This window comes from Alosa alosa, chromosome 17 (genome assembly GCF_017589495.1).
Source record: "Alosa alosa isolate M-15738 ecotype Scorff River chromosome 17, AALO_Geno_1.1, whole genome shotgun sequence".
NCBI lineage: Eukaryota > Metazoa > Chordata > Actinopteri > Clupeiformes > Clupeidae > Alosa > Alosa alosa.
The window spans coordinates 5,888,250-5,903,286 of NC_063205.1; the positions used below are offsets into that span (position 1 = coordinate 5,888,250).

Consider the following 15,037-nt stretch of genomic DNA (forward strand, 5'->3'; position numbering starts at 1 on the left):
AGTCAACAAGCCTGTGTGTACGCATGTGTGTGTGTGTGTGTGTGTGTGTGTGTGTGTGTGTGTGTGTGTGTGTGTGTGTGTGTGTGTGTGTGTGTGTGTGTGTGTGTGTGTGTGTGCATGCATGTGTGTCTGTGTGTGTGTGCATGTGTGTGTGTGTGTGTGTGTGTATGCATGTGTGTGTGTGTGTGTGTACGTGTGTGTGTGTGCATGTGTGTGTGTGTATGTATGTGTGTGTGTGCATGTGTGTGCGTGTGTGTGTGTGTGTGTGCGGAGCACATATGTGTGTGGGTACTCAGGCCGACTGAGGAGGAGAGGGAGGGAGTGTGTAAATGTACATGCCTGTGTGCACTGCTCTTATGTGTATGTGTGTGTGTGTGTGTGTGTGTGTGTGTGTGTGTGGCTGTGTGTGTGTGTGTGTTTGTGTTTGCTGTGTGTGTGTGTGTGTGTGTGTGTGTGTGTGTGTGGCTGTGTGTGTGTGGTTGTGTGTGTGTGTGTGTGTGTGTGTGTGTGGCTGTGTGGAGAGGGGAGACTGGAGCAAGCGCAGAGCAGACACATGTTGCGCGTCTGACCCCTGCATGTGTGCTTACAGCAGCTTAGACCTCATGGTGGAACAACGAGGAGGCTCTGCCGGCCATCTGCATTATGTCTCTGCCGTTTCATTTGCTGAGGTGTAGTGTGTGTTCTTTTCAAGAAACCCAAATCAAACAAACAAAACAAAACAAAAAAAAAATCAATGTTTTCTTTTTCAAATACGGAACCAAACTCGAGAACAAAACAAAAGTGGAAAGTCAACAATAAGTGGTCAAGGCAGTCTTTTCCCTTTGAAAGACCTGACAGTTGATTGAGGTAGAGGTTCAACGCTGTGGTTTCTTAGTCCTCCTCTCCCGACTCCTCAGCCTCTTCTTCTTCTTCTTGTTCCTGCAACACAGAAAAGCCACTCGGTCAGTCACACCACTGACCGCCCCGGCCTGACCCCTTCAACTCTGCAGTCAGTCTAAACTACACCTACTCTGGAAATCCAGAGTTCTCGCGAGAGCACAATGGAATTGTCTCTGGGAGACACTCTGGCAAAGAGCAATGATGCACGTTACTTTTACCCCAACATTCTGGGGAACCAGCTAAACTGATGAAGACAGCGCTGCAACGTTGGAGGACAGTACACATTGGTCGTAGTGTTATCCGATTGCGTCGAAGTCCGAAATTATTCAGAGTAAACATGGTCTAGTGTTGCGTGCAGTGAGATTTTTAAATGCATGCTTGTTGCCGCCCCTCGAGTTGGGCCATTACATTGTTCTGGATTTTCCAGGCTAAACTACACCTACAGCCCCACAGGAATGAACACAAAATCACCAAGCATAAAAATATATATGCCCACAAGCCCAATGTTAGGGGCGAACATGGCAACCGAGTTGTTACTCTCGGTCCCCACGACGTCACCCTCCACGCCACCATGGATGCAAACACTTGTGTTAATTGCAAGCAACACTCGTTTCTCATTACTGCCAAGTGCCCCACTCCACTATTATTCCCAGGGAATGAGTGAGGGAGGAAGGGAGAGAGAGGGAAAAAAATGTGTTCTGTTCAGTTGACCACCTTTGTGGGGAGCCGAGCCGAGCCCAGCCCAGCCCAGCCCAGCCCAGCCCAGCGAAGGGGAACCCCAGACAAGAAAAGCACACGCAGCCATTCCAGACGCTTTCTCCGAATGAAATGGATTTCATTTTCCACATGGCTTCATTTTATTCGGGGAGGATAAATGACACAATTTATGGCCCTCTTCCTTTCCCAGGCCGTGGTGGAGCACCCATTCAGCAGAGGGCTGTGCGCAGAGCGCCCCGTCTGCATTATACGACCCCAGCGCCATTCATTAGCCAAGCAGACACTTCAGCTGTGAAGGGGCGGCTAAATGGTACCATGTGTGACATAGGCAAGCAGGAGAGGAGAGACAGAGACAGAGAGAGAGAGAGAGAGAGAGAAAGAAAGAGAGAGAAGGAGAAAGAGAAGGCAAGGGAGAGAAAGAGAGAGGGTGAACAGAGGAGTGGTGGAGGATAGACATGAGCGCATACACTCACAAATGCACGCGCACACAGACACATACACACACACACACACACACACACACACACACACACACGCACACATAGGCAGGCAGGCATGCGCACACACATACACACACACACATAGGCAGGCAGGCATGCGCACACACATACACACACACATAGGCAGGCAGGCATGCGCACACACACACACACACACACACACACACACACACACACACACACACAAAAATGCTTTAATCATGCAGGGCCATTCACCAACCACCCCCCAGAGTAACCCCCCCCCCCTCCTTCCCCTCCACATCACCCCCCCCACTCAAAAGGCTCAATGGAGGGGGGGACAATAACAACTAAGCAAGACTCCCCGACTAGACTGTGCCGCACTCCCCTAACACATTCCACTCCAGAGCTTTGACTTATTTACCTCCTCACTCACTTACTCACTCACTCACTGCCCACTCACACGGAAAACACACTCATGAATGAATAGGACTGCACAAAAAATGCAGTGTTGAGGCTCTAAAATATATACATTTGTAAATCTGTACATTTAAAAAAAATGCGTACATTTTTTTGCTTGTTTTATCTTTCAAATGAGATCATACTCTTGCAATTTGACAGGTGTCATATTGCTTACAATGTAAGATAGAAATAGAGTGGCCATTTCATAACAGTTGCCATTGTTGGCGTCCAGGGTCTTGCTGCACCACCAGGGAGTGGGGACGCTTAGCTGGTTAAACAACAATAGTAATCACCCCCCCCCCCCTCCTCCTCCTCCTCCCCCTGTGGTAGGCAGGTTCATGGTGTCCACTTCTGCTCCTGCCACCCCCCCCCCCTCTCCTCCTCCCCCTGTGGTAGGCAGGTTCATGGTGTCCACTTCTGCTCCTGCCACACCCCCCTCCTCCTCCTCCCCCCTGTGGTAGGCAGGTTCATGGTGTCCACTTCTGCTCCTGCCACACCCCCCCCCCCTCCTCCTCCTCCCCCTGTGGTAGGCAGGTTCATGGTGTCCACTTCTGCTCCTGCCACACCCCACCCCTCCCCTCCCCTCCCCTCCCCGCTCGCTCTCGCTCCTGACCTGAGGAGTGCACCATGGGGAGGAGCTGGCCCTCATTAGGACCCAGCACTGCACACAGAGGACAGAGCCAGGCTTCCGGGTCACGACCACTCCCTCTCCACCTGCACCCCCCAAACACACACACACACACACACACACACCACAGCTGTCCTCACAGCTCAGGGTTCTCAGTGTGTGTGTGTTTGTGTGTGTGTGCTTGCATGTGTGTTGATAGATAGATAGCTAGATACTTTATTGATCCCCAAGTGGAAATTCAACATCCCAGTAGCTTAAGACACCACACACAACATTCACTACTACATAAACAGGATGATAAAATAACAAATCCACATGACTAAAAAGAGTAAACAATAAAAGATACTAAAGATACTAAAACAAGGATCCACATGAATGTACTAAGGATGTATAAGCATGAGGCGTGTATGTGTCTGTGTGAGAGTATTTGTGTATTTAAGTTTTGTGTGTGTGTGTGTGTGTGTGTGTGTGTGTGAGAGTATTTCTCTGTGTGTATGCCTGTGTCTGTATAAGAATGTTTGAGAACAGGAGCGAGTGTTATGTGGGGTTGAGATAAAAGGAGCCTATAAAAGTCCGAGTGCTCAATGACATTTGTGTGTGTCGGAGCTCCTGGAGGCCCCCGCAGTGACCCACGCACACCAGCTCACAGACCCCTCGGCCACGCCGTTCCCACATAGCAACAAATCAGCTCCCAGTTATGCATTCACACCGAAAACTGGTCCGCACCAGCGAACAGAGGGAGCTGCACAGATTCCTGGTGTGCACAGAGGAGGATGTGCGTGCGTGCGTGTGTGTGTGTGTGTGTGTGTGTGTGTGTGTGTGTGTGTGTATGTGTGTGTGTGTGTGTGTGTGTGTGTGTGTGTGTGTGTGTGTGTGTGTGTGTTATGTGTGTGTGTGTGCGTGTGCGTGTGCATGCATATTTATTAGGACTGTATTAGTTCTGACATTTTATAACAAAACAAAACAAATGCTTGAGTAAAGGTTAAGGAATGTGTCTTCTGGTGCAGGAAGATGGATGCTCCGGCTCTACTTATCATAAATTGTCAAAACAACTGTTGAGCGCAGCCAACTTGAGCCTCGAAGGGGAACTGTTCTTGAAGGGGAACTGTTCTTGAGCCTTGCATGGGAACTGTTCTTGAAGGGGAACTGTTCTTGCAGGATAATGGCAAGCAGCTCTGCTGTACAGTCCAAAAAACTCACTTTTGGGACTAAGAGAAAAGGCCAAAACACACATGTCTCTATCCTCAAATATATAATGTGCATGTGCAACATAACTAGATTAAATGCAGGAGCTTCAGAAGGTCTATGCAAATATGGACTTTGCACCCCCCACCCCCCTCCAGAGTAAAGGATCATCTCTTCAAAACGGGCCCTTTCTGCCAAATTGCATCTCCATGTGTGGAGGTATTTGGAGGGGAAGGGGCCAGGAATCCTCACATAGCGCACCAGGATTTACATTATCCTTGATGATCATCCATGCAGGTCCTGCGTCAGCTGTGAGTTATGCAGTCCCTCTGCTCAAGAGCAGTCTGGAGACCTTGAAGCGCTCACCTCCCTCCCTGCTACAGGTGTCCTCCCTCCCCATACACACACACACACACACACACACACACACACACACACACACACACACACACACACACACACACACATCCTGTCTCTTCACTCCTTCTTTCTTTCTATCCATCTCCCTTTCTCTCTATCCCTCTCTCTTTCTCAAACTCACAGTTTCACACACATGGATTCTACATCACCTTAACGCATACTGGACCAGTAACTCTTTTTTGTGCTTTGGTGAGATGTGCAACACCCCTAAGCAAACTCCAGATCCTCCTCCACTGTCTAGACCTTTTTAAATGTCACTCAATCAACAAGGAAATAAGCATACTGTTACAAAGGCAATGCAGAATGAGCTATTTAAGTGTTTGTGAGTGTGTCATTTTGTCTTAGGCTTCCGACAGGGATAGAAAAAACTACTGTGTGTGTGTGTGTGTGTGTGTGTCTGTGAGAGAAGGTGTGTGTGTGTGTGTGTCTGTGGGTGTGTGTGCGTGAGAGAAGGTATGTGGTGTGTGTGTGTGTGTGTGTGTGTGTGTGTGTGTGTGTGTGTGTGTGTGTATGTGTGTGCGTGTGTGTATGTGTGTCTGTATATATGTACATGTGCGTATGTGCGTCTGTATATATGTACATGTGCGTGCATGTGTGTACATGCATGTGTGTGTGTGTGTGTGTGTGTGTGTGTGTGTGTGTGTGTGTGTGTGTGTGTGTGTGTGTGTGGAAGTGCATGTTATCACATACCTGAGCAGGCTTTTTCTGGACCACTTGCTGTGGCTGTAAGAAAAAAAATGAGATAAAGATTAGACCACATTTAAAACATCTCACTGCTTCCCATTACTACAGATCTATAACATATTTACTACCCAAGCTGCTATTACAATTACAAATGTTTGACATCACCAACAATCACAGTGAATTTGGTGGCGTCCAGCGACTTCATTCAGCCAGTCAGAGCAGTAACAGAACCCCCCTTTTATCTGCCCCATGACACAGTCCCGATCACTAACACCCATCCTCCACACACTGAACTTTTGACAGGGAAATGTCCCTGTCCTCTCCGCAACTCCCAACATTGCAGTAACATTGGAGCACATTCTTGAAGGGGAGAACAGCGGCGCCTTCAACAAGGGCCCAGTGGGCCGGAGGCTCAGCACAAAGCTCAGATTGTGCCCTGGCCACCGCAGCCCAAACACTAAGCACTGCCACCAGCACACGCAGGAAGTGCCTCTGACAGCTGAGGAGTCTGAGCCTCCTGTGTGTGTGTGTGTGTGTGTGTGTGTGTGTGTGTGTGTGTGTGTGTGTGTGTGTGTGTGTGTGTGTGTGTGTGTGTGTGTGTGTGTGTGTGTGTGTGTGCTGCCTCTGCCAGCCGCTGTGAACTGAGCACATGACCCCCCCCCCCCCCCCACACACACACACACACACACACACACACCACCCCATCCCTACATCCCCCCCCCCACACCCCATCCCTACATCCCAACCCCCCATCCACCACACTGCCACCCACCACCACCACCATCCCACCCCATCCCATCCGCCAAGCCGGATTGTTCAGAACAGCTGGTGTTTTCTGTGCCAGCTCTGCATGGAATGCTAGGGGGCTGTAACACAGTAAATGTCAACACCGGATGGATCCGAGCAAAGAATGTACGCTGCCATTGGGAAGATGGTGCATACATTCCAAATGGACCGGGCCAGCAGACGTCCACCCTGGGAACCGCCGGAAAAACAATTAACCTGAACGTGCAGAACAGCCAAACAGCGTAATCACTGGCATTTCTTAGATTACACCTCAAGACTCTTACTGCCCAATCAGGGACATTTGGCTACAGCAGCAGAGCAAAAACAAGGCCAGACACACGTGCACTGGTCATTTCGCAGCCAAGTGAAGTGTACATGTGAAGATTGAGTGCTTCTGTGTGTAGCACCAAGTTCATTCCATGCTACATTATGTGGCCTGGAAAAAGGATTCCAAACTCCTCAAATAGTGAGAATGAGCTTCTGTCAAACACAGACGTCTCAGTGAGCTGCTATATGAGTGCCTATCCATACATAGAATGGCACTCGCACGGTTTCGAACTGTGTAAGGCCATGCAAGCATGATTTAAAAACTGACCATAAAGCTTAACTTGGATGGATTTACACAAAACTTGAGTTTATGGTGAATGGTGGTTCCTCAGACTTCCTGATCCCAAACTATATTGTAAATAGTTGGGGTTGCTGAAGCATGTTTTCTCTGATGTGATGTGAATGGGGCTCCTTCCTCATGTTCAGAACCAGAAATCCCTCCCTCCCAAAGTCCTTTTAGGCAAGTCCCTCCATATTGCAACGCTTTTTGGGAACTCATCCGGCATCCTATTAGGCAGAAATGCGCGTGCGCAAGGCTTCACGACACCAATCTTGCTCTAGCGGTGAGTTCACAACACGATTGGCACGATGTCTTCACAACACACCATATGATTGGCTCAATGTATTCACATCACACCACATGATTGGCTCAATGTATTCATTGTCGACGTTTTGTCGAGGAAGGGGTGGGATATGTGTAGGCAACGGCCATATTGGCGTTACAAACTAGCCCCATGCATTTCTATGGAGGTTTTTTTGAGTGCTGTGTCTCCTCATTAGAAAGTCTCTGCTTTAACTGAACATCCTGCTGTGCATTCAGCCTAGCTAATGATCATCTAGTACTTGACATGGATAGATAATAGGTAATAGACCGTATCAAACAAATGGGACGGTTGCATTAGACCTCAACTGGACATTTAACATTAGATGTTAGAACATTAGAACATTCATTCAATATTATCTAAGAACACGGGCCAAAATGCATTTTAGCTTTTAGAGTCATATAATGTTAGACTGACTGTAAATCGGCGTCATGTAACTAGTCACATGGAAGCAGTTTCAGTGGAAAAGCAGGCCTTGTGGCTGACATCCTTCAACACTTTTATAGGTGTGCTTCTGAGCAAGTGCCACCAGCACGTCAGAATTCTCACCATTCCCCACTGAGCGAAAACGTCTTGGACACAACTTGTTATGGGGGGTGGGTTAGGAGCTCTCAAGGAGAACACCTCAGTCTGTGAACACAGCCTAAGAACTGGTGAGATTTTGCCTGTTAGTCTGTAACACTTAACCTTTGCTATGATCATTAAAGTCACTCAGCAGAGCTGCAGTCTAACACTTAGAACAGTGGGTGTGTGGTAGACGTTAAAAATAATATGAGCCATTTCAGTATAACCAAATTAGATAGATATACAGTTTGGGCTACCAAAGGAATCCGCAAGTGCATTTAAAATGATATATGTTTTTGATTAAACATTTGGGTAAAAAATAAGGCTTGTTAAAATCTGGAATGCCATACTATTTACACTATTAAATTTTAACAACTTTACCTAATAGAGCACTTTCAGTGAGTGAGCATTTCATTTGTGTGATGTCAATGCCTCTGGTTGTTACTGAACAGGGGCTGCCTTCTCTAAGGCTGTAATAGGCGTCAAAGATATTTTAATGCCAGTCTGGAAAGTCCACTATATAAAATAATGTCTATTACTTACAACTCAATTCATAACCTTTCAGCAATAGAGGGTGTTTGTTTTTCCCCAAAATAATGAGGAAAGGTCATAGTTCAAATAGATTTATTTAATGATAACGTGTATATACAGTATGTTGGAAATAAAAGCACATGTGAAAGCCATGTTTGATTGGTGTAGGTGCAGGGGGACAGGGTGAACCTGTTAGATGTAAATTCACCACAATATGAACCAATATAAGTGATCACACCTACACACACACTGATCCAGTGGAAGCGTGACATACAGTGTGTCTGTCTAACAAACCCTTGAGTTTCAGAAGTGCTGAAGAGCACAGTGTTTGAATCAGTTCTGAGTGTGTAGGTCCACTTGCAGCCCAGCTGATTTTTTAATTCTGCCTTCTGATTGTGATCACGTCAAACTGAAAACTACCTGCAAAAGGTGAAGTCAGCGGCAAAGTAATCAGATGGAGCAGCTACCACTCAGTGAGAGCAATCGGTGACACATGAGTCATGGACTCGTAAGTTCCACAACCATCCAATGGCAGTTACATGCTGCATCCTGCTTGTACAGGAAAAAAAAGAATCAAACGCATGAGTCAGAGACAGAGACAGAGTCAGTGGCCAGAAAGACACACACCATGCTCAGGAATGATAACATCAAAGAAAGTTGATGGGGGCATGGCATGTCGATTTCATTCCGAGGTAAGCCCCACAGTAACTCCTCACCTCCAGATAGTGGGTCGGATGCCACACAACTGAGTAAGCCGTCTCCCCACACGGGGCAGTGCGGTGCAGTCCGGTACCCCCCTACGCACAGTAAACCATTTCACTTTCACCTAGGAGCGGAGGCCATGTGATGAGGGCCCTCGCCTGACAGGCAGTTAAATCCGGCTCCACTGCCGGCTCTTTCAAGTTTGCCTAACCCTAACAGCTTCAGAGTAATCAGGCCGTCCCCCTACATGATGAGGGAGCCCTGAACTCGCTCCAAGTGTAAAGCTGCGGGGGGCAGCTCTTCACACACACACACATACACACACACAGGCAGATCAACACAGCTTCCTGAACAGTGGGGGGTAAGTGGTCTGCTCAGACACCCATTCATATACACGAGCACACACAGAAAAACACACACACAGGCAGATAAACACGTGCACATGCGCACACAAGCATACCCATGCACATTAATAGATGCTCACACACACACAGACAAACACACACACACACACACACACAATCATTGACACAGACAGACAGACAGACACAGACACACACACACACACACACACACACACACACACACACAGAGGGTCAGGGTAGAGTGTGAATGAGTACTTGGGGGAGAGGAAAGAGCTCCCTCCCACTGACTCCCCATCTTCAACAGCCTGTCAGGCCAAACACCAGTATTAATCTTCCCCATCCCAGAGAGATAACAGCTTCCCTGGCTCCCTCGGCAGCGGAAGTCTCGCCTGGGATAAGTGATGTCAAACACCTCTCCACTCACAAGGGAAAGGGCCACGGCACCCACATGCCTTGATGCAACCATCCCCCCCCCCCTGCCACCCCCCCCCCCACCGCCTGATTTTTGCTTTCAGGATTTTGAGGCATTTACACTGCTTGCTATTCCTGTAAAATCTTGCCTGCCTGCGCGGGGTGTCCTCTCAACAGAGGTGCAAATTAAATGTTGCACTTAAACTCTCATTCCAGACAGGCTAGCTCCCATTGCAGGCTAACCATAGATGCAATTCCACTGCTGACAATTCACAAGCATTCGAAACTGAATGTCTATTTACATTAAGTGACACAAGAATGTCACAAGAATGAGAGGCTGTTCACAAACATGTCACTAAGACTATTTGTAAAGAGTCTCCATTTCTGAAACTAGCCATGCTAACTGCTAACTCCTAGCGGCTAATTGCGAGGAGAAGTGAGCTCGGCGTGCTGGCAGCCTGGGCAAGGAACACAAGCCGCTGCACGTACCTGCGGCACTTGAGAGGTGCGTGCTGAGGCAGAGCTGCACCAAAACAGCGCGGGGGAGCAGGGATAACACTCTACGTCCACATGCTTTCGCCAATCCTGGCACCTTCATGCTAAGAGCTCGTCCAGGGGAGCTATCGCAAGCCCGGTCACACCTCCTGCTCTGCTGACCCTCTTATCGGCCAGCTCTTTTGAAGTCTCTAAGTGCACGTCTGAAACTGTGTGGGGACAAAAGTGGAGAAACACAGGCAGACTTATTCATAGCGTAGACATGCATACACACACAGATGCTTGCACACACACTCACAGGCTTAGACATATACTGCAGACATGGGGGCCTTTAGAGAAGGGGGCCTCTAGTGTAGACCTCTCAATATCAACCAACACTTTTTACTATCCACTTTCCAACTTGTTCATGTTTCTATTTTTATTTTTTTTTTAAACGCATATCCTTTGAAGTCTACAGTATGTGCAATCCATATTATGTTGATATAAAAACAGGCCCCTTGGTCCCTCACACCTGACCCTATAAGCTTTGTGCAGCGGCCACCCTGCTAACGACTGGCCCAGTGCTCACCCCCTGTCCTTAACCCTGCAGGCTCCGCTCCTGCATGAATGGACCAGTCAGGTTCTCAGCACAGGGAAGCGAGGCTGATGGTGGGGGAATTATTAAACACGATATGGAATCAGACACCTCCGCAGTCACCGCTGTTCCCAGAAATGAATTCCTCACCAGGCCAAGCGGGTTTCGCGTCGCTCTCTCATCCTGGTGCCAAACATATGAACTTGTAAAGCAAGTCCAAACACGAGGTGCGATTTTAAAAACAAATAAAAACGACACTGACAGGTCAGAGAGGGAGGGTTCTGCTTAAGCTAGTATTTGATCAGCATTTTGTACTGATAGTAATGGCTAACCATGCCAGACAAGTTAACCAAGAATTACAGACCTTGTAAAACATGCACATAGGCCTGACTAGTGTGAGCAGCCCTCTGGACTTCATCTTTAAAGCCTCTGAGCTAGAACATCACCAGTGGACGGGGGGGAATCTGTTGATTTTTAGAGTGGTTTGCACCTAAGGTTCTCTAGTATCTAGTATAGAGTATAGTATAGTATAGAGTCTAGTATAGAGTCTTTATTTGTCCTATAAGGATATTCTTTTTCACACATATCATTGTTACATTCCATGCAGGATGTACACAGCCTCATACATATAACATATAACATATAACACCCCCAGTACCCTCCCTCCTCAACACCATACAAACAAAAAGGTGGACAATGCAGACAACATAAAACACAAAAGAATAGGGGGAATGGGTAATTGTCACAGGAGTTTGTTTAGTGCAATGATTGCTGAGGGTATAAAACTTTTCTTATAGTGCGCATATATATATATATATCATACTTCCGTAGGATACATTTCCTGTGACAACTTATTGTTAGTGGCCCCTTCAGTCGAAGTTTAGTTTACATCCCACTCAGGAAGCTTTTTGAATAAAGATATATTGGAATGTGGACATTCAACTTGCAAGTGTGTCTTTAATTTCCACAATCAACCATGTATTCATTCAAACTTTTCTAACTTTCCAAACTTTGCTTTCACCTTGTAGTGTTGGGAACAGTGTTTCAAACCACAAAAATTGTAAATGTACAAAAGCACAAAAGTTTAATATGCACAAAAATGCACATTAAACATACTAACATACAAACAAAGAAATATATACCTATAAATAATACCTATACCTTGACGTTACACGTTGACTGCTAACACATGTTTTGTGTTTGAAGGAAAACCTTCCTTAAGTACCTTCTTACTATAGCTGACGAGAAATCCACAAAAGCAGGAAAAATAAAAAAAAGACCCTATGTACGAAGGGAACATAACCAAGGACTCCCCTCTCTGGAAGCAGACCCCACATTAGAGCCACCCAGCAACTGCCCCCCCTCTTCCCTCCCCACCCCCCTCCCCTTGCCCCCACCCCCCCACCCCCCTCCCCTCTCCCCAGCCCAGAGCTTGTGCTGCCGTGAATAAATGCCACATGTTCTGTTTGACTGGAGGTGGAAGTGGGGGGAAAGAAGCCAGGCTTCTCCAGGGTGCAGGCCACAGCACCCGCTTTGTGATCTCCCCTGGAATGCCTCCACCATTTCAGTAGATCATGAAAAGATTCCCCGTCCAAGAAACTCCCCCGCCGCCATTACCCCAGCTCCCCAGTGCACACATGCACGCACTCACGTGTGCACAAACACAGACAAACACACACACATGCACACACACACACACGTTACCCCAATCCCAACTCACTTTTTTTAAACCACCTCCACCACCACCACCAATCAGTCTTCTCCCCTCCTGAACAGGGCTATGAATGGCACCTATCAGAGCTAGGCTAAACCCTGCGATTAGGGGGAATTTGCCCAAGGGCCCTTTGTAGTGGAGAAAAATGTCTGCCACAGAGAGGAATGTGGGAATGTGGAAAATTCCTGGCAGGACAAGCAGCCTTTTGTTCGGAGGTTTTCGGGGGTTGTTCTGGAAGGAGAGAAAGGCGCAGACAAATTGGATCTGCTCTGTTTGGAAGCCTCTGCTGTTTGAAGTGAAATCAGTTCCCAGAGTTTCTCAAAGGAGAGAGGATAAAAAGGGGAGGGGCGCTTGCTGTGCAATAATTCAGGTTTTAGTTTTGCTCCACGCAACTTTCCAGTTGGGAGTTTTCTCTTTTACGCGGTCTTGAGGGGTTACGCGGTCTTGAAGGGTTGCTTGTGTCTTTATGGGGCAGTCTGTCAATAACTTTGTGTCTTTAGAGGGATGTTTCAGGGATTGACTTTTACATTTACAGTTCTGATTTCTCTTACCGAAAGCTTGGCTATTCTTTCCCAACTTGACAGTGGTGAAAGCCGATGTCCTGTCAAAGTCCAGTTTTGAAAAGGGGGGAAATCTTTTTGAATGTTGCACAGAATCTGACACATCTGATGTAGATTTCACAGCTGGTGTTTCACACATGGGAAGTACACACAGAAATACATGCAGACAGTTCAACACATGATAAGCAGCCTTTAATAAGCGCCATCATGTCAACGTAATGCATTAAACTGTCCAGAACACCTCCTATGTCTCTGTGGGGTTGGCAGAAATACTGTATTGACGCAAACACAAGTACTTATTTTTGACAAATTTGAAAGAATTGCAGCCTGCAAAGCTGGAGGGGGTGGGGGTGGGGGCTGTTTTCAGTGCACGTACACTGACAAGCCTGTATGTACGGACTCGCAGCATATTTTGGCTTATTCGTGCACACAATAAAAGTGATACATGTTCTGGCATCCAAAATGAGCACATTCTCATATGGTACTTCTGCATCCAAAATGAGCACATTCTCATATGGTACTCCTGCATTTCGCACTCTGGAATGTCAAAAAGCACGGACATGGGAATCAACAGAGCCCAGCTTGTTTTTCTTTTTGCACATTGTTGGTTGATACAAGCCTCCCGTCCAGAAGGCATCTTTCTATTTGGAGAGGGTTCTGCTTTGTTTGCCTGATTGCTTTCCTTTCCCGTCTCTGAACTAACAGAAATGTAATGAATGTGGACTTGATCTTTCCACACATTAATCACGGTCGTTAACTGTGGCAAATTGACAGACCTCATGCAAGTGTGTCTCTGTGTCCGTTTGGGGAAGGGGAGAGAAAAGCCTCAGCTTCAGAGCCTCCCCCACTCCCCAAGACAGTATGAAATTGAACACAAACCTCGAGTGTGTTTCTACATATCTGTGATGACCCCACTTCCCTCCAATGTCATTCTTCTTGAGGGCACAGGGCCATGAAAAAGTTCACCGTCTAGAATTCCTCAGCATGTTCATGGAAGTTGTAGGCTATTTTTAAGATTTAAAAAAAAAAAAAATACAACCATTTTCAAATAATCTAACATTAATAAAATGCTTCGGGTTTGTTTGTTTTTTCTCCGTATGTTGCTTCATCTCAATGAAGGTTCACATTCACGCTGGCATTTGTGCGCTGCACTGCGCTGTGGGTGAGGGAGGAGAGGAGTGCTGGAGATCTGGTGCTGAAAGTGGGCGCGGGAGCGTTCACAATCGCAGGCCTCTCTGCGGCAGCCTTGTCTCACCTTCAACAGGAAATAGAGACTGAGCATGTGGAGCCAGGGCAGGATAAAGGCCTTGGGTTGTATGGAGGCCTAACCATCAATAACATGTGTCACATACCTTTCCCTGCTTTACAAACACTCTCCCCCTCTCTCTCTCTCTCTCTCTCTCTCTCTATCCCTTTCTCTCTCTCTCCCTCTCTCTCTCCCTCTTTCTCTCCTCTTTTCCTTTTTCTATCGTTCTCTTATACATGCATAAATATATCATACCAGAAAGTAAAAACAAAACCCATCCCATATAGATCTTGGTACATCAGTAACTAGAATGTTGGTATTTACATCTAAGTTTTACATTTCCTCATTTTGCATTACATTGATATGTTTCTTTATATTATTTTCTGCAATCTAATGTCATCACCTCTCTATTTGCACACACACACCCATTTGCTGGTAAAACCTTTTCTTTTAGTGGGAAAAAGAGTTGCTGTTTATTTTGAAACAACTTATTTCCTTTGTTCTCTCTCTCTCTCTCTCTCTCTCTCTCTCGCTCTCTCTCTATCTTTCCAAACACGAGAGCCTTCTTTACCTGGGTCAACACAGGGGTGAGTGGTGTTCTCTCTCTCTCTCTCTCTCTCTCTCCTCCCTCTCTCTTTCTCTCCTGCGGGTCTGAACTCCATTGCCTTTTACATCCTCATCTCCGGAGCACCTAGCGGGACTGCTGTTTTAGTCTCTGGCTCAGAGT

The 15,037-nt window shown here is 47.0% G+C and overlaps 1 protein-coding gene across 1 annotated transcript in view; it reads right to left on the reverse strand.

Annotated features, from left to right (window-relative positions):
• Nucleotides 1-415: 415 nt before the first annotated feature.
• hmga2 (high mobility group AT-hook 2) overlaps nt 416-15,037 on the reverse strand; it is a 31,559-nt gene continuing 16,937 nt past the window's right edge. The window contains exons 4-5 of the mRNA XM_048267312.1: nt 5,440-5,472; nt 416-918 (exon numbers count right to left, since the gene is read on the reverse strand). Of these exons, the coding sequence (XP_048123269.1) occupies nt 871-918; nt 5,440-5,472 (81 nt within the window). The 3' untranslated portion in view covers nt 416-870. The remainder of the gene's footprint in view (nt 919-5,439; nt 5,473-15,037) is intronic.